General features: G+C 35.2%; 1 protein-coding gene across 1 annotated transcript; it reads left to right on the top strand.

Annotated features, from left to right (window-relative positions):
- The first annotated feature begins 993 nt into the window (after positions 1 to 993).
- Positions 994 to 14780, top strand: grna.1 (granulin a, tandem duplicate 1). The gene is made up of 5 exons (XM_030147960.1): positions 994 to 1094; positions 2816 to 3007; positions 4943 to 5116; positions 7009 to 7152; positions 14509 to 14780. The coding sequence occupies exons 1-5, from the start codon at positions 1011 to 1013 to the stop codon at positions 14635 to 14637; spliced, it is 723 nt and encodes a 240-aa protein (XP_030003820.1). The 5' UTR covers positions 994 to 1010; the 3' UTR covers positions 14638 to 14780.
- Positions 14781 to 20989: the final 6209 nt, after the last annotated feature.

Below are 20989 nucleotides of genomic sequence, written 5' to 3'. Positions count from 1 at the left end.
ATGGAGTTGCAAAAATGTCCACTCAGCCGGACACCATGTGTTTAATTTTTGAATTAAAGAAACATGTATTTACTGACATACTGTGTGAAAACTATGGAGTATTTTTTTTTTTTTTACCTGTCTTGTCCAGCATCCTATTTATTATTAGTTATTACTCACTTTATGGAGATAATACGCCAAAAAAAAAGAAAAATTAAAAAACAAAACAAAACTGTTAATTACAGTCTAATAATAATAACAAGCAATTGATTTACACTCAAACATGTTTGTGCAGATCGGGTTTATTAAGAACCGCAAAGTTACAGTAATGGTATGAATGTCGGTGTATGAGATGATCCACTGTGTTGGCTGAGGTGGAACTAAAACAATAAAAACCATAAATATACAGGAGAACAGCTGGAGAATAGCTGCCCACTGTAGTGACCACTATGCATGAAAGGGTTAAATAAATACATTTTCCTAAATTCTTGAAGTCACAAATTTTTGCCAGTATGGCTGTGAAGTAGGCTGTGAAATGAGCATTAAGTTCTGTTCAAAGTAGTCTTAAAAAGTCTGAATGTAGACACATGTGTCAGATCTACTCTCTGTTCCTGCATGTTCTAGAGATAATTAAAAGCAGAGGTTAAATTTCAGTGTGTGGTAAAATGTACTTTATAATACCTTTATAGTAATATCCTCCTGCACTGTGGAACTCATCCTTAATCCTGTCACAGCAGGGAAGTATTTACAGCAGCCGTTACAACCACAGCCACGAGTGTAAATATTCAAAGTTCAGATTTTAATGCAGTGGGATGTCCAAAAGTCACCCAGAGCCTGGTGTATCTGTGGTTTAACTCAGGGGAAGTGAGAATATAAGTCATGAGGAACACTAGAACTTCCAGATGGTTGGATAGGGTGGTCCAAAGTGTGGGGCGTTAAGACTTGTGTTGGTGATTCAGTTTAAGGGAAGTGAAAGTGTACACAGTGGGGCATAGGTAGTTCAGTTTTGACTATGTATTTTAATCAGTGGGATGGGCCCACAGTGGCATATAAATAGTGGAGTGTCTGTGGTGTCAGGTCACACAGCAGGAACGCTTCCATATCCAGCTGCAAAGGTAAGTCCCACTAATAACAATACCGTACCATACCAACTTTATTTATAAAGCATTTTAAGAACTTTACAGCTGGCCAAAGTGTCGTACACCAAACTTAAAAAAAGGAATAAAATGAGTAAATAAAACTAGTGAAAACACAGAGTGTTAAGTGGGCTAAGAACAACAAAATACAAACATCATAAAAACAAAGACAAGTTAAAATCTGTTAAAAACAGCATAAAAAAACAGACATGTCACTCACTGATTAAAAGCTAATGAGAAAAAGTGCGTTTTTAAATGTGATTTAAAGACAGGTAGAGACTGAGCCTGTCTAACAACTAAGGGCAACTGGTTCCACAACTTTGGGGCGGCAACAGAAAAGGCACGGCCCCCACGAAGCTTCTTTTTAGTTTTTGGAACCACAAGCTGCTGCTGATCTGCTGACCTGAGAGCATGAGAGGGGGCATAGGGGTGGATCAGGTCGGACAGGTAGGAGGGGGCAAGGCCATTCAAACATTTAAATACAAATAGAAGAATTTTAAAATCAACTCTAAAATGCACTGGTAACCAATGGAGTGAAGCTAAAACCGGTGAAATATGTTGATGTTTGCGTGTCCCTGTTAAAAGCCAAGCTGCAGCATTTTGGACCAGCTGCAGTCGGTTTAAAGTGCATAACAAAAGTCAAGTCTAGTAGTTACAAAAGCATGGATCACGGTTTCAAAAAGATCCCTGGGCAGAACAGACTTTACTTTTGCAAGCTGTCTTAAATGAAAGAAACTAGACTTGACCACAGCACTAACTTGTTGGTCGAGTTTAAGATTGGATAATAATAATAACATCAATAATAATAACCCTGATAAAATTATCCCTCTGGTATCCAGGTGCACCCATTAGGCACACTTTGCACTTTGTATTAAAAAACTTCATATTATTTTTCACAATTTAAATAAGGTTAGAATTCAAAAGTTGTTCATTTTTGCATGATCTTTAAAATTCTGGCCACCAACTAAAATGTGCACATTGTAAACAAAAGAAAATTACAAGACTAGCATCTGTCTCCCAGGTGTGCCTAAAACGCACTATTTCTTCCATTTGATATGTATGATTAGGGCTGACTTTGATTTACAAAAATAAAATCAAATTTGAGCAGAAAAATAAATCAATATATAATATTTAATAGTTTGATTTATAGGTGTGCATTTTTCGCACACTTGGTGATAGATGCTAGTATTTTTGAACATTTGACCTAGCACCAAAAATAATAATGCAAATTAACCAATGTTGGAGTTAATCATTGACATATGCCAGGCTGCAAAAATCAAATAATATGTGATCCACTTTTTATGAAGTATATTGAAAAAAATTAATTTTTTGTGTTTTTTTCATCCAAAAAAATGGTTTGTTTACATTACAAACACTGCATTTAAAGGGTTAAAAAATGTGACAATTATTGAGTATTTGGTATTTTTATTTATGGCTCAAGTTGATGAAATAGAAAAAAGTGTAAAAGAATTAAAAACAAACTGTATGAAAATGTTTTTGACATTATTCCACAAGTGTCCCAAAAAGGCACACTTGGTGCTTAGTAAGGGTCTTGGTGGACAGGATACTGGGGGGTTATATAAGTAATAAATCATCACTGTTATTGTTAATGTTGCATCAGATTTGTGGCTTGATATGATCTGAAACTGGCTGCAGAAATAAAAACCCTAACCACAAACCTGTTCAACTGTCCTGTGCAGATGGTGGGGGTCAGCGTGTGGATGTTGGTGGGGCTGTTCGCCTGTGCTTTCACTTCCTGTTCTGCTCACAGCCTCGTCCCAGACAAACAGGACAGTCAAATCGTGCACTGCGACCTTCAGTGGGCTTGTCCCGACGGCACAACCTGCTGCCACCACCCCAAAGGGGGCTGGTTCTGCTGCCCCTACAGCCCCGTGAGTTCAGACCTAACACTGTTAACCTGCTGTTGATGTGATCTTAACTGTAAATGAGTCTGTTTCTGTTAGCAGTCTGCTGTCATTTTGTATTTAACTCATATAAGATCCAAACCTCCACCACCGACCAAAACCATCTACTAAACTGTATAATACATGCTGATCCACTAATCCTATCAATACATGTAAAAAAAACTGGTGTAAAATACAGTTTGATGGTCATCAGATATGACCCATTCAGATGTTCAGAGGCTCTGTAGTTACCACGGAAACACTGTCATCTTCTACAACACTGATTCACCAGTAAAACCTATGGAATTTAATAAATGACGGTGGATGGAGACACATATTTTTACATTTAATTATTGATATGTTTCCTAAAAAAATAACTTTTCAGTTATCTGTTTCTGATATAATAACCCTCAACTTTAACATCCACATAATCAGTCCAATCATATTGGAAAATATCTGATTTGTACAGGAAAAAAATACAAAATACAGAGGATAATATTACAATAAATGGTGATAAATCACTTATGAAAAGTTAAAAAGAGAAAAAAATAATTTGGGAACTGCTACAAAAGTAACACTGGGTCTTGATGAGTTAAATATAGTTGAAAATACAGTTAGAATGGGATCATCTCCTACAACATTGATTCACCAGTAAAACCCATGGAGTTTAATAAATGACAGTGGATGGAGACACTTATTTTTACATTTAGTTATTGATATGTTTCTGAAAAAAGTTACTTTTCAGTTTTCTGTTTCTGATATAATAATCCTCAACTTTAATCTGAGCTTTAATGAACATCCACATAATCAGTTAATTAAATATCGGAAAATACCTGATTTTTACAGGAAAAAAAATACAAAATACAGTGATAATATTACAATAAGTGGTGATTAATCACTTAAGAAAAGTTAAAAAGAGTGAAAAAAATAATTTGGGAACTGCCACTAAAGTAACACTGGGTCTTAATGAGTTAATTAAAAATAGGCGAAAATACAGTTAGAATGGGATCATCTTCTACAACACTGATTCACCAGTAAAACCCATGGAGTTTAATAAATGACAGTGGATGGACACACTTATTTTTACATTCAGTTATGGATATCTTTGCTGAGAAAATCACTTTTTCTTCAGTTTTCTCTGTTTCTGATATATAATATATATATGATGATATATGATATATATATAATAACCCCCAACTGTAATCTGTGTTTTTATGACCATCAGTAAATTAAATAAATTTTCACTGAAAACTTTTAAATACAGAGGATAATAAAAGGTAATAAATAAATTATAGTGGATAAATTATTAGTTTATTAGTTTTGATCCCCATTAGCTGCTGCACACCACAGCAGCTACTCTTCCTGGGGCCTTTTTTTGTTTTGTTTTAGGTTTAGTTTATTTCGAATATGCAGCAAGACAAAGTAATCTCACTTAGTCCTTAGAAATAAAACAGGTAGTAAGAAGTCATGGAAGAAAAAAAACAAAAACAAAAACAAAACTTACATACATGACTTCCTGTGCACATTCGAAAAGGAGTGGGAGGAAGTAGAACATATTTAATCCCACCCCTTTAACAGCATAAAAACAAAGCACCACACATGAGACACAACACAAAAAACAAAATTCAACAGCAAGCACACAATGCAAAACAATTACAATGACAGTAATAGTACAAAAAAAAAAAAAAAAAATAGAATTAATAAATAAAATAAAACCCACAAAACAAAAATAAAAACAAAAAGCAAAACCAGCTCCACAACATAAAATGAAGAACAGACCATCTAGATGACAAAATTAAATGATAAATGGTGGTAAATCATTTAAGAACAGTTAAATGTAGAGGAAAACTCATTTGGGAGCTGCCTCAGAAGTAGCTCTGGGTCTTTGTGGGTTCATACTAAAGTACAGTGTGTGTTGTGCAGGGCCGCTGCTGTCTGGATGGGTACCACTGCTGTCCATACGGTTATGACTGTGACCACACCTACACACACTGTGTGAGGGAAGGCCTGACTTACCCCTTCACACCCAAACAACCCGCAGCTTCACACCCTGCCTTCCACATTTCCACTGCAGAGGAGGAAGACAGCGTAAAGGAGGTACGACACATCGCATTACATGTGCACTTAAAACAGGGGTGTCAAACATACGGCCCTGCAAAGGGTCCAATCCAACCCACGGAAGGAATCTGCAAACTGCAACAATGTTTGGTGTTGTTGCATGTTCCACAAACAGACCGATATGATCTCAAGTATAAGATAATAGCATAATAACCCATAAATAATGACTCCAAATTTTCTTCTTGGTTTAAATAATATTACATTATGCCTGTAAATAATGACAACGCCAATTTTTTCTCTTTTAATGCAAAATATTTACACGAACACACTGTCCTTCAGCAATAAAATGTGAATAACCAGAACGAATATGAACAACCTGAAATGTCTAAAGAAAATCAAGTGTAATTTTAACCCTTTCATGCATAGTGGTCACGACAGTGGACAGCAGTTCAAAGGTGTTCTCTTGTATATTCATGGATTTTGTTGTTTTAGTTCCATATCAGCCAACACAGTGGGCGCTTATTCACCATCCCATACACTGTAATTCATCCCATTGCTGTAACTTTGCTGTTCTTGATAAACCTGATCTGTAGTGACATGTTTGAGTGTAAAAAAAAAAAAATTTGGCGATTGTTATTAGACTGTAATTAACAGTTTTGTTTTCCGTTTTTTTAAACAATTTTTTTTGTTTTTGCATATTATCTCCATGCAGGTATGTTAAAATGTGAGAAAACATCAGATTAACAGCATTAACCCTTTCATGCATACTGGTCACTACAGTGGACAGTTGTTCTCCAGCTGTTCTCTTGTATATTCACAGGTTTTGCTGTTTTGGTTCCATTTCAGCCAACACAGTGGACGCTTATGCATCATCCCATACACTGACATTCATACCATTACTGTAATTTTGCTGTTTTTGATAAACCTGATCTGTAATAACATGTTTTAGTGTAAATCATTTGCTAATTGCAATTAGACTATAAGAAAAACAGTTTCCTTAAAGTTTTTTTTGCATATTATCTCCATGAAGTGAGTAACAACTAGTCACATAAGATTAGCTGCACTGAAAATGTCTTATTTTATAACTGTCACACAGTACATCACTTTCTGATATACATGTTTCTTTGATTCATGGTTTTTCTAACTCTACGAAAAATATGTTCATTAAAAAAATTTCAATCGCATTGTTTTTTTTTTTCATGCCTAAAGAGGAATAAAAACAATCAGGAAAAAAAATCTTGACTAAGGTTCTCATAATTCATGCATGAAAGGGTTAAAAGTGTTTTTATTTCATCGTTTTCCCACTGTATATCAGTAAATACATGTTTCTTTGCTTCTAAAATGAAATGCATGGTGTCCAGCTGAGTGGACATTTTTGTAACTCCATGAAATATAGATTCATAAAAAAAAATAAATCAATTTTTTTTTCCCATGCCTAAAGATGAATAAAAACACTCAGGAAAAAAATCTTGATTAAGGTTCTCATAATTAATGCATCAAAGGGTTAACAATATTCTGCCTCTTATTGAATGTTTTGTGTCTTTGTGGATCCATAGATCTATAATGCACATGTGTAAATGATAAGTTGAGGCATAATACTGTTAAAATTGCACTTTTTTTCTGAGCAAATTTCTTTTTTTCTCAGGTTATTTACGTCTTTTTTGTTCGGATAGTTTTTAAATGTAAATATTTTCATAATTTAATGTCTTTTTTTTGCACTAAAACAAAGACAAAAATTTAGAATTTTCATTATTTATACATCATTATTATTATTATTATTATTATTATTATTATTATTATGAATGTGGCCCCTGAAAGAAAATGACTTTACATCCCTGATTTAAATGGTACAGTGTAAACATCCTGATGTAATATTTGTATTTATTCAGTGAGTTAAAGCCGTCTTACCTTTTTCTTTTTTTTTTTTCCAGACAGTGGTGGCAGCTCTGACCGTGGCCAGTGTCAGCACCGATAAGTCTGAACTCGTCCGCTGTGATTTCAAGACCTCCTGTCCACCTGGGACTAAGTGCTGCAGAGGCCCCACAGGGAGATGGAGCTGCTGCCCTTACACACTGGTACGAAGTCTTAATGTGATTTATGATAAAATCCAGTTAGGATCCAACAGGTGCAGAACAGACAATGTAGAAGACGTATAAATTAAGCTATCATTTTTTAAATATTGTCTAAATCCACACATTTAATATCACATATTGACTAAATGCACAACCATATTCTACTTTTATTCTAAAAATGACAAGATCTTGGTAACACTTTATAATAAGTACACATTATGAAGCATTAGTTAAGCATTAACAAATACTGAATTCATCATTTATAAAGCATACTTCTGACATGAATACTTATTAGTATGTGGTTTATAAGCAAAGTTATAATGTTTTACTCATCATTCATAAGCTTATCTACATTGTGCTTAATGATTGTATTTTCATACTTTATAAATTATGGATTCAGCGTTTAAAAATTTAGTATTGCATCACTTACAAACCAGTTGTGATGTGCATTTATGCTCGCACATACACTATTCAGACATGTGCTAATGGTTAGTGAATATGCTAGTTTGTATTTCATACTAACTCACACATTTATTTTCCAATAGATGTCCTATAAACAGTTATTAATACAGGAATTCATTATTTCAGGTAGTTATAAAGCACTTACTACTCATTAATTAAGTATGTGGTGTGAGCTCATCTAAAGTGTGCACTATCTGTGACATCTAAAGCATTTACAAATGAGATTTAAAGGTTGGCAATGCCTAAAGACTCACAAAAGTCTGAGTTATTGTAACAAAGGAAAGACACAGCACATGGGATTATTAAACAAACTGCAGGATTGAATGATTATGAATGATCAGTAAAACATTTATAACTTTGCTTATAAACCAGATACTAATGAGTATTCATGTCAGAAATATGCTTCATTAATAATGAATTCAGTATTTGTTAATGCTTAACTAATGCTTCATAGTGTGTACTTATTATAAAGTGTTACCAAGATCTTTAATCTGAATAGAGCATTTTCCTTCTTAGGCTACGTTCAGACTGCAGGCAAATGTGGCCCAAATCGGAATTTTTTTTTTTGCCCATACACTGTATGACCAGATAAGTTGAGTTTACTTTAAAAAATTGAGGAAACTAGTTGCCTTAAAAACTTTAAGTAACGAGTAATGAAAACTTGAGTGTATTAAACTTAAATGCTTGATTTGAATGGATAAGCTATTTTAACCCTTTCATGCATGAATTAGGAGAACCTTAGTCAAGATTTTTTTTCCTGAGTGTTTTTACTCCTTTTTAGGCGTTTATGAACCTGTTTTTCATGGAGTTACAAAAATGTCCTCTCAGCTGGACACCATGTGTTTAATTTTTAAAGCAAAGAAACATGTATTTAAAACCCAGCATCAGAAAGTGAAAACTATGAAATAAAAACATTTTTAATGCAGCTAATCTGATGTTTTCTCACATTTTAACATACTCTAATGCTAGTTTTTACTCACTTCATGGAGATAATATGCAAAAAAAAAAAAAACTTTTTGTTTAAGAAAACTGTTAATTACAGTCTACTAACAATTAACAGTTGATTTACACTCAAACATGTTACTACAGATCAGATTTATCAAGAACAGCAAAGTTACAGTAATGGTATGAATGTCAGTGTATTATGGGATGGTGCATAAGCGTCCACTGTGTTGGCTGATATGAAACTAAAACAACAAAACCCATGAATATACAAGAGAACAGCTGGAGAAGAACTGTCCACTGGAGTGACCACTATGCATGAAAGGGTTAAGTACAACACACTAAATGCCATGTTAATCTAATTTAAAATCTGTTGCAAAGTCAACAGCTTTGTATAAGCATTAGACTTAATATCATCAGTTCAATGGACTCAATTCCAAGTAGATTTAAATTAAAAACTTTTGCAATATAAATTGCGTTGTATAATTATTCAACTTGATATATTGTCGCATGGACGGAAGTTAGGCAGGAAGTTAGTTCAATATAACTCACCAGTACAGGAAGTGCAGTTAATTTGGCATGGAATAAAGATTTACATAGGAGAAGTATACTCACAGATGAACAGTAAAGCCATTGTTCTTCCTATGGCTCTGACTCATGGTGCAGCTCTACAAAAATACAAAAACAAACACAAAAAGGCCAATAAACATTACCATACACACATTAAGTCAGCATTAACTCTAACACCACAACCCCGCTGAACCCCTGCACTGAAAAATAACACATTTTCAACAACATGCCCAATACCCACAATGCAATGCAGAGATAAAAAAAAGGTGTGGTCATGACTAAAACTGAGTGATTTAAATCCATTCAACTTAAACTTTTTTGTACTTTCGACTATGTCTACAAATTAGTAGAATATACTTAACATTTTATAGTAATGGAATAAAACTGAAATCATTTAAGTGCATTGTAATGAAAGCATTTTAGTAAATACAAAGTCCGGTCTTACAGTGTATGTGACCTGGATCCGATCTGTTAAAGACACTTTGAACAGCACAAATCCAACCCAGGCCACTTTCATATGTGGTCCTAAATCTGATACGTATCTGATATTTTGCAATACGACTTCAGTCTGAACGGCTAGGTCGCATTTATCTGACCTTTACGTCAGTGAAATGTGACAAATGTCACAATTCTACATCCCAGGAGGAGGAGTGGAGGGAAAAACTTATTTAATTCAGGAATAATTTTTTTTTAGGGGTAAATATCATATTCACTGTGCGAAATGGAGAAATAACAAGCCCTCCTTTTCTGGATTTACGAATGAATTCAAAAGGTTTGTCTTGTCCCCAAGAAAATTAGATTAAAAAAACAAAACTGCAGTGAAAATAAGACAGAACTTTGCTCGTTATTTATTATTTTAATTTACAGAATCTTCTCTGTTGCATCTCTGCTCCTATACGTTAATTTAAAATGCCTAATTATTTGCACTGTACCCAATCCAATCCAACTTAATTTGTAAAGCACTTTAAAACAACTGCAGTGGAGCAAAGTGCTGTACAGAAGAATAATTAAAACCAAAATAGAAGAATAAAATATAGAATAGATTTAAAGACATAGAAATGTACAAAAAGAAAACAGTGCTGTACAGAAGAATAAATAAAACCCAAATGAAAGAATAAAATATGAGAATAGATTAAAAAAAACATAAAAAGCCATAAAAAAGGTACTGTATTTGAATGTATTTTTGCTCTTGCTTTATATATCCCCATGTTGTTGTTTTTTTTGTAGTTTATTTTACTTATGTTCATTTGTATTACTGTATTATCATCCTCATTGAGAGTTTGTACTTTTCACTAGTTCAATAAATAACAAACATAAATAAATAAATAAATAAATACATACATACATACATACATACATACATACATACATACATACATACATACATAAATACTTACAGGGTGGGGAAGCAACATACATACATACATACATACATACAAGCAAAGCAAAATTTACAATGAACATTTAGTTGTTTTTTCTCAGCAGGCACTACGTCAGTTGTTTTGAAACCAAACATATATTGATGTCATAATCATACCTAACACTATTATCCATACCTTTTCAGAAACTTTTGCCCATATGAGTAATCAGGAAAGCAAACGTCAAAGAGTGTGTGATTTGCTGAATGCACTCGTCACACCAAAGGAGATTTCAAAAATAGTTGGAGTGTCCATAAAGACTGTTTATAATGGAAAGAAGAGAATGACTATGAGCAAAACTATTACCAGAAAGTCTGGAAGATACTATTAAAGAAGAATGGGAGAAGTTGTCACCCGAATATTTGAGGAACACTTGCACAAGTTTCAGGAAGCGTGTGAAGGCAGTTATTGAGAAAGAAGGAGGACACATAGAATAAAAACATTTTCTATTACGTAAATTTTCTTGTGGCAAATAAATTCTCATGACTTTCAATAAACTAATTGGTCATACACTGTCTTTCAATCCCTGCCTCAAAATATTGTAAATTTTGCTTCCCCACCCTGTACTTACTTACTTACTTACTTACTTATGTAAACACAGTGTGTGCCTGCTTGGTCTTGTATTACGTCAGGACCTCTTTTGCGCACGGGGGTCACTTCAGGGTCACATTCAGTTCATACTCAAAACTGATAGAAGTCACATTTAATATGTAATATGAAAAAGCACAGAAAAACATCAGATTTCACCCAAAAATCCAAATTGCACATTAAGACCTGCTGTCTGAAAGCAGCCTTAGACGTGTAGGGTTTGCTGATATTGCTTGTGTTTTATGAGGATTGTTTCGACATGTTTACAGCACATTAGCAAACATCCACCCTGTTTGTTCGTTTTACTGCAGGTTGAGAGCCAGATCTGTGTTTATGGTCAGTGGTAATAGAGACAAAGATCGTCTGTGGGAGAGTCTACAAAGAAAAGTCTACATGTACAGTCAGAAGGAGAAGTACTCACAGATACTGGCAGGATTTAAAGAAACAGGGGAAAGTAGCTCAGACACTGTATGCATCCGGTTTCAGGAAATTGTTGACTCGGTGGTTTGTCTTTTATGAGTCCTAAGTGCTGACCCACAGCATGTTTAGATGGTTTTCTAATAAAGAAGAAGAGAATACACGTTAACTCATAACTATAGTGTCCAATATATATGTACAAGCACAATCCAATATCATGTTCTGGATAAATTAACTAATAAATATAACTTAATCACTAACCCAAATATTGCTAGAATTTACTGTCAAACAGTAATTATATATACAATAACTAACTATATATACAGAATAGAAATCAAAGATATTCACTATTACAAATGCAAACAAAGGAGAGGGAGTAAAACATGATACCAGTCAGGTTTATCTGATCAACACAAGGATGATTTAGGTCAGATTACTTCCTGTAGATTAGATTAGATTAGATTAGGTTAGATTTAGATTTAGAATTAGATTAGTTTAGATTAGATTAGATTAGATTAGATTAGATCAGATCAGTTTAGTTTAGTTTAGTTTAGTTTAGTTTAGATTAGATTAGATTAGATTAGATTAGATTAGATTAGTATAGATTAGATTAGATTAGTTTAGATTAGATTAGATTAGATTAAATTATATTAGATGAGATGAGATGAGATTAGATTAGAATAGATTGGATTAGATCGGATTAGACTAGATTATATTAGATTAGTTTAAATTAGTTTAGATTAGATAAATTTAGATTAGATTAGTTTAGTTTAGTTTAGTTAGTTTAGATTAGATTAGATTACTTCAGATTAAATTAAATTAGTTTAGATTAGGTTAGATTAGACTAGACTGCACTAGACTAGGATAGACTAGATTAGATGAGATTAGATTACTTTAGATTAGATAGATTATATTATATTATATTATACTATATTAGATTAGATTAGATTAGACTTTATTGATCCAACAGTGGGGAAATTCAATGGTCAAGGCAGCAACAGAATTAAGTGCAAAAATGTTCATGCATAAAGATAGTGCAAAGGACAAACAATATAAAATAATAATAATAATAATATTCATAAGTAATAAAACTCTAATGACTATATACATCTCTATACAGTGCTAATATGTGTATGTACATATTCACAAATCTGCTGCTGTTTGATTCCATTATGCACCTCCTCACCTCATAAACATTACTGTATTCCACTACTGCTGCTACTGTAAATAGACTGACATGTACACTTTATATTCTGCTGTAGTTTACTGTTTTTTAACTGTTTTTTTTTTTTTTTTTCCAAGTATGGCATTTAACAAGGTGAGAGAGAAACAGTTGAACAACAATTGACAGTAAAAATAATCTTTGAATCTTGGCATATTTACAACAGAAAGGTGTGGCAGAATGTCAGACACATACAGGACAGGGTGATACTGTTGTGTTGTGTGATGGCGCTCCGTCCTACTCTGTGGGTGGGTCATAATGTCAGGGGGTGGAGCTAGAGGATGCAGGTCAGGGCGAGAAAGGAATGAGGATATAAGAAGAGACTTTATCCACGTTACTACTGTAAAACATGAAGACATCAGCAGGTTTTTGGGTATGAACGAGCTGACCTTTACAAACAAGTCTGTGAAGGAATGAAAGAGGACGGCTGACTTAACCCTCTGGTATCCCATCCACCAAGGCCCTTACTAAGCACCAAGTGTGCCATTTTAGCACACTTGTGGAATAATGTCAAAATTTTTTTCATATAGTTTGTTTTTAGTTCTTTTATACTTTTTTCTATTTCATCAACTTGAGCTGTAAATAAAAATACCAAATACTCAATAATTGTCACATTTTTTAACCCTTTAAATGCCGTGTTTGTAATGTAAACAAACCATTTTTTTGGATGGAAAAAACACAAAAATTTTTTTTTTTTTTTCAATATACTACATAAAAAGTGGATCACATATTATCTGATTTTTGCAGCCTGGCATATGTCAATGATTAACTCCAACACTGGTTAATTTGCATCATTATTTTTGGCGCTAGGTCAAATGTTCATAAATACAAGCATCTGTCACCTAGTGTGCCAAAAATGCACACCTATAAATCAAACTATTAAATATTATGTATTGATTTGTTTTTCTGCTCTAATTTGATTTTATTTGTGTAAATCAAGGTCAGCCCTAATCATACATATCAAATAATCATTCATTTTAGATTTTTTTAACCCTTTAAATGATCTCTTTTCATCATGATGTCACTACATTTTTTGATGCAAAAAACACAAAATATGTTTGTTTGTTTTTTTTTTCAAAATACCACATAAAAATTGGATTACATATTGTATTACATATGTCAATGATTAACTCCAACATTAACAACGTTAATAAATTCATTTAGACCCTCACCTCTCAAATGAAGCCCAGATATCAGTAAAAGCAGGATTTATGCTTTAATGGCTTTCAGATCAAAAACAGTGGTTATAATGGAAGAAATAGTGCGTTTTTGGCACATTGGGGAGACAGATGCTAGTCTTGTAATTTTCTTTTGTTTACAATGTGCAAATTTTAGTTGGTGGCCAGAATTTTAAAGATCATGCAAAAATGAACAACTTTTGAATTCTAACCTTATTTAAATTGTGAAAAATAATATGAAGTTTTTTAACACAAAGTGCAAAGTGTGCCTAAAAAGCGTACCTGGATACCGGAGGGTTAAGCAGAAGCCTATGTTTAATCAACCTAAGCCACATGTAAACAAGAATATTAGTGGAATTCATGTAAGCAGCTTAATGGGAATTGAGTCTTTTAAGGAATTAGGGTGAAAACTGGAATATTCCTGCTTGTCCACATAATAACTGACACAAAGGTTATTCTTGCCCTGACAATAAACTTAGAAATGTCCATAACCCTCTGTGTTTTACTGCTGTGAATTAGCACCCGGGCCTTTGTTCTAACACCACATTTGGACTCATTTCAGGGTCAGTGCTGCAGAGACGGTATTCACTGCTGTAAGTTTGGATACACGTGCGACCCCTCGTCCCAGTTCTGTAGGAGAGGCTACCATCAGATCCCCTCTGGGGCCCAGGAGAACACCATTGAAGAGTGAAGGCAGTGTGAAGTCACAAATGTGCAGTACAATCAACATTTTTAGAACAAATGAAATAGATGATTACAGTACACAAATTGTTCCGCTGCAGTGAAAGTATATACACAATGAGAATCCATGAATAAAGCATCAGTTAACCCTCATTTCTGCCTTGGAATTCCAACTTTTTTTGTACCTTTATATACATTCATGAATAGAATAGAACATATCATACCATAACAGAACAGGCCTTTACTGTCACTAGTCGCTTTTCCATTGGACATCTGCGCAAAACTTTACCGATATTTACTAAATGTCGAAAAAACAGACGTGTGTAATGTCGGTTTCTCCATTAAATCACAAATGCAATGATTTGTTTATTTATTATCGCGAGATGACACGAGAATTCATTCCATAAACATGGCGACAAACGTAGATATGGTGTTGATTTACAGATATATTCATTATTATTATATATTACCCCTCTATCTCGAACTAAATTTAAAAATGACTGGGTTTCCTGGTGCGTCCACACATACCGCAACATGTTTCTTCTTCTTCTTCACTTGTTGTAATGTCCGTCAACATCCAGTTTTTTAATTGACCTGACTCTAGTTGCGAAAAAAGGTCTCTCCATTGCAGTTTTGCGTGATATACCATTTGCGCTACGCCCGAAAAACCACCTCTTACCAGCGCAAAAACTTTTAATTGAAAAATGAGACTTTTGGCAAAATTGTCGTTTTTCCATTAGATAAATTTTTATGTGCAAGTTATATTTGCACAATTTGAGGGTCAGTGGAAAAGCAACTACTGTTACAGGAACAGTGAAAATCAGTTTAACAGCTCTGTTTCTTATTTAGCAGCAAAAACACTTAGGACAGTGTTTTTCAAGTTTGGGGAGGGGACCTCACATGGGGTCACCTGGAATTCAAATAGGGTCACCTGAAATTTCTAGTAATTGATTAAAACAAAATAAAACAAAGAAACAAACTTACGAATAAAATATATGGTGGATTGACAGAGACAATGCCAATCCATAAAAGACATGACAAACTGTGAAGCTGAAACTGAAGCACTGAGGTACTGTTTATTTTTCAAATGTTCATTGTGGTCAGTTTCAGATGCTGCAGCTCTTTCATAATTCATAGTTTGAGTTCTTGTTTGTTCAGTATTAATTGTCAGCCTTGTAAATCCAAGCTGGACTGACTGTACATATCCTGACCAAGGAAAATCAAATTCTAACTTTGTGCAGTAATCTACACCTGGCTTTTCTGCCTCCATCCATAATAATATACATTATTTAGACTAAATGCCGTCTAAAATGTACGTTTATTTGCAACATAGTATAGCAAACTATGACATAATCAAAACAAATTTATTTTAGCAAAAAAAAAAAAAAAAGTTTCTGTTTTAAGTGTCTGAGGTCGCCAGAAATTTGTGACGATAAAATGGGGTCACGAGCCAAAAAAGGTTGAGAACCACTGATTTAGAGCCTGATTTACTAAAGGTTTGTGCATGTAAAAATGCGTGCAAACCTGACTGTGCATGCAAAAAACATTGAAGCTGATCTACTAACAGGACACACCAAGGGTTGCGTCTCTTATTGCACAACCCATTTAGCATGTTTGCCTTGATGAATATGCAACATGGGCGTTTCTGCCAGAACGTGCAAAATTATTGGCAGGAGTAAATGCAAGTATTTATTTAGCGCATGGAATGTGATTTTACCAAACCTGAAACTGATTGTAGTGGCTGATTTTGCATCTACATTTAGCACGTGTGAAAGGCAGGTTTTAACTGGCACAGTTTCGCGCAAAACTGGCTGCAGTTTTTGTAGCGAGGAGGCGGTGGCATTGGCCCAACCAAAGGCAACGCGGAGAATGAAGCTTTTCTTCTTGTGTCAACATTTTTGGAATGACGGGAGAACAAGTAATTAAAATATACCGCCAACCCAGCAATGCCATTTTAGAACTTCTAGATGAACTAGGGCAGGGGAGGCCAACCCTGGTTCTGGAGAGCTACTGTCCTGCATGTGTTAGATGGATCCCTCTTCCAACACACCTGATTCAAGTGATAAGCCTATCATCAAGCTCTGCAGAAGCCTGATAACGACTGTCAGGTGTGCTGGAAGAGGGAAACATCTAAAACATGCAGGATAGTGGCTCTCCAGGACCAGGGTTGCTGCCCCTTGAACTAGGGGATAATTTGGTGCCAGTAACAAGGAGGAGTCATGCAATACCCTCATTGACAAACTTATCTCAGCGTTACATTTCCTTGCATTAGGATCATTCCAGTCACTGTTGCCATTAGTCCTGGCGTATCCCAGCGCAGTTTTTCCAGCGTTCTAGCTCCATGATGACAACCAGTAGCGCACACAAAATCCTCATTTAAAGGGGTCATATTTTGCTAAACCCACTTTTATTAGTCTTTGGTTCATTTATTTGTGTATTTGGACCCTAATAGTTCAGAAAGTTTGAATTTGAACCCTCCAGGTGCTGCAAAGCTATCTTTATATTCATTTTGGCAAAAATCAAGTGATTTCTACAACCTGCTTTAATCCCTGCTTAATTTGTTACATCTATAATTAGTTACATCACGACATTTGCACATATAAGGTCAAGACTTCTGACGAACATTTCTGCAAATATGTCATAACTGTTTGTCAGCAGCAGCGGTTGTAGTCCATACTGAAAACATGTCCAAACTTGGAGCTGATTACCTAAAATGTTCAGTTGTTGGTTGAACAGAACAAAGCAGCACAGCCAACAGCCTGGAGGGGGCGGGGCCTGAAGTGGCTCATGTGCATTTAAAGGGCCAGCGCTCAAAACAACATTTCTGGTGTCATTACTCAGAAATAGGGTTGAAGATGGACCTGTGGAGTTGAATTAATGAAGAATTCAGACCCAAGTATAGCATTTACAGTTTATGTAGACCACAGGGAAATGTTTTAAAATGCATAATTCCATTAAAAAAAAGCAAAATATTACTCCTTTAAATAGGGCAGTCTCCAAGACTTTGCAAGTCAAGTGAACTCAGTTTATTTCTATAGCACATTCAAAAACAACAGACAACCCAAAGTGCTTTACAGATAAAGGTAGTAATAACATTTAAAAAATCAGGACCTGTTGTCATTCATGTGCAGGCAATCTTAGTTATTCACCTGTGACAGGCACATCAATAGCAGGCGCATTTTTTGGCGCAAACAAGCAAATTTGCACCTGTTATTTAGTTACTTAGTGTTACTTAGTGAATCAGGGGTACGTTTCTGGGTTAAATAGTGAACGCAGCCTTTTGTGCGCCCTTCAGTGCAAATAGAGAGCGAACGATGGGTCGGTGATCGCAGAGGCTTAACGAACCCAAAATCCATTTCTGCGCTCGTTTCGTTCGCTAAGCCATCGTTCACTCATTATTTGCGTTGAAGGGTGCGCTAAACAGGTGCGTTCACTATTTAACCCAGAATGAACGCCTCTGCTCCCACTGTTTCCAGTCATCTGATGTGATTGCATTATGGGTAGAATGAAGAAGTATTAGAGGATATCTGTGAGCCCGGATCTGTGACCTCCTCCCTTACCCTCACCTGTCTGGATGGACCTCCTCACCCTCATCTGACTATAGATGGACCCCCTCAGTTGTCCCCCACACACACACACACATACACACACACACACACACACACACACACACACACACACACGCACACACACACACACACTCTGAACTGAACTGAATTATTTACACATACATATGGTCCGGCTGGACGTCTAAGGATGACATCAGTTCTTCTGCACTGGTGACTTTATTAACAGAACTCTAAATGGTCACGGTTGGTCGTAACCATGGCAACAACAGGACAAACAGATTGTACAGAAAAATGGAACTCTGTTCCGTTCCTCTCATCCACGCACTCATATCTCATTAGGCGCGTGCACAGACACACACACCCCCCCCGCTGGTGTGTGTGTCACCAGTTCACTGGCTCTGGTCCCATACAGTTCTCATTCATTCATTCATTCATTCATTCATTCATTCATTCATCTCTCAAAGCCACACACACTTTGTCCTGAACTAATCTATATTTACCTCCACCAAGGAGGTTATGTTTTTCCCGGTGCTGGTTTGTCTGTCTGTCTGTGTGCAAGATTACCCAGACGGATTTGGATGAAAATTTCAGGAAATGTTGATACTGGCACAAGGAACAAATGATAAAATTTTGGTGGTGATCCGGGGGAGGACACTGATCTGCCTTGGCGGAGGTCTGCGCTCTCCGAGTGCTTTTCTATTTATCCATAAATCCATAGAAAATAAAATTCAGTGAGCGGATCAGTCCTCACTCGGTAAATTCGTTTTTATCGGTGCAAAATGTCCATGGAAAAAATCTGATATCATTAAAGATATTGTCAGACTTGTGTTAAAATCTTCTTCTACAAATGTAAATAATATTTCAAAGGAAATACATGACAGAAACGAAGTGAAATGAATCTACAAGAATACATCCTCCTTCTAACGTGGACCTCTGAAGTCCGCATTAAAATCAGCTCTTTAACGAGGAACTGGGCAAGCGCTCTCTTTTAATGAACTAGCCCAGAAACGGGATAGCGCATTTTGCGTTGCATTGGGGTTAACAAACTAACGAACGAACGCATTTTGCATTGCACTAGTTGTTAACGAACAAAGAGCGAACCCAGAAATGGGATAGCGCAAAATGCGTTAAATAGACACATTTTGCATTGCGCTGGGCTTAACGATTTAACGAACTAGTGCAGAAACAAGCCCCAGGTCCTTATAGTGCAAAGAGAGTGCATAAAAATATCACACAAAATTATACTGAAAATATATACTGAAAAGTTTTGACAATATACAAAAAATTACAAAGAAATACTAAAAAATACAAAAAGCTAAAAAATGAAATTCCGATGCAGTTGGCTCAGCAGGCAGCAGCAATAAATAAAACACTCACTATATATACAGGATAGAATAAATATACATGTAAAAATTTGTCAAGTACAAAAAATTTTGGTTCTCTGATAAAAAAAAGTGAAAGATACTGTATACAGTCGTGGAAAAAACTATTAGACCATCAAAAGTCATCAAAAACAATGGTATTGCAATCCAGTACTAACTCCTGTGTGTATCATGTGACTAAAACAGACAGAAAAGAAAACATGGAATGCCTAAAAGCACTGTTTTTGTCAGTACAATGACATAGATATTGATGTAAGAACTGAAGAGATTTTAGTTATTATCAAGAAAACATGGAAAATGGATAGATATCAGCTCTGCAATTAAACTATTTGGAGCTATTTTTGATGTTATCATTATATTTGTCCAAACAAATGTACTTTTAGTTGGACCAGGCATTAAAATGAACAAGAAACTGAAGAAAACAAGGGGTGGTCTAATAATTTTTTCCGCGACTGTATGTCCAGTTATCCAGTATATGGTGCATAAATGTTATATGTTGTGTGCTACATGTTGTGTGTTCTATGTATGAATGAATGGTTTTTAGAGTATCTTTTATCAAAGTGCACACAAATTTAATTGTAAGAAGGAAGGGTGGTCTAATAATTTTTTTCTGTGACTGTATACAGCATACTAGGATATACAGTATACAGGCAGTATGGGATATGTGCAAGGGAAGATTAAAAGGTGCGTGGTTGTGACTGTTGCACTGAGATTGGGTGAGTATTGCATTATTGCATTGTCCATTAGTATGTGTGTGTGTGTGTGTGTGTGTGTGTGTGTGTGTGTGCGTGTGTGTGTGTGTGTGTGTGTGTGTGGGGGGGGGGGGTTGCAGTTAACTTTTTGTGGGTAAAAACTGTATGGACTGTCAGCAAAATGTCTTGAACTGGGGTCATACATTTCGATGAAAATGGAGTGAAAATGGAGTGAACCAGCCCAATAGCACTGCATCTGTTGAGTGGTCAAAGGTCAAAGGTCAAACAAACATGCTAACAAACATGCTGATTTCTTTAAATCAGTGGTTCCCAACCTTTTTTGGCCCGTGACCCCATTTTAACATCACACATTTCTGGTGACCCCAGACATTCAAAACGGAGACATGTTGTTGCTAGAATTAATTTGTTTTTGATCATGTAATAATTTGCTATACTATGTTGCAAATAAATGTTAATTTTAGAGGACATTTAGTCTATATAATGTATATTATTATGGACGGAGGCAGAAAAGCCAGGTGTAGATTACTGCACAAAGTGAGAATTTGATTTTCGTTACAGTCAGTCCAGCTTGGATTTACAAGGCTGACAATTAATACTGAACAAACAAGAACTCAAACTATGAATTATAAAAGAGCTGCAGCATCTGAAACTGACCACAATGAACATTTGAAAGATAAACAGTACCACAGTGCTTCAGT

This window comes from Sphaeramia orbicularis, chromosome 11 (assembly GCF_902148855.1).
Source record: "Sphaeramia orbicularis chromosome 11, fSphaOr1.1, whole genome shotgun sequence".
In the NCBI taxonomy this organism is placed as follows: Eukaryota; Metazoa; Chordata; class Actinopteri; order Kurtiformes; family Apogonidae; genus Sphaeramia; species Sphaeramia orbicularis.
The sequence above is the reverse complement of the archived record's forward strand: the minus strand, read 5'-3'. Positions and strand labels throughout refer to the sequence as shown.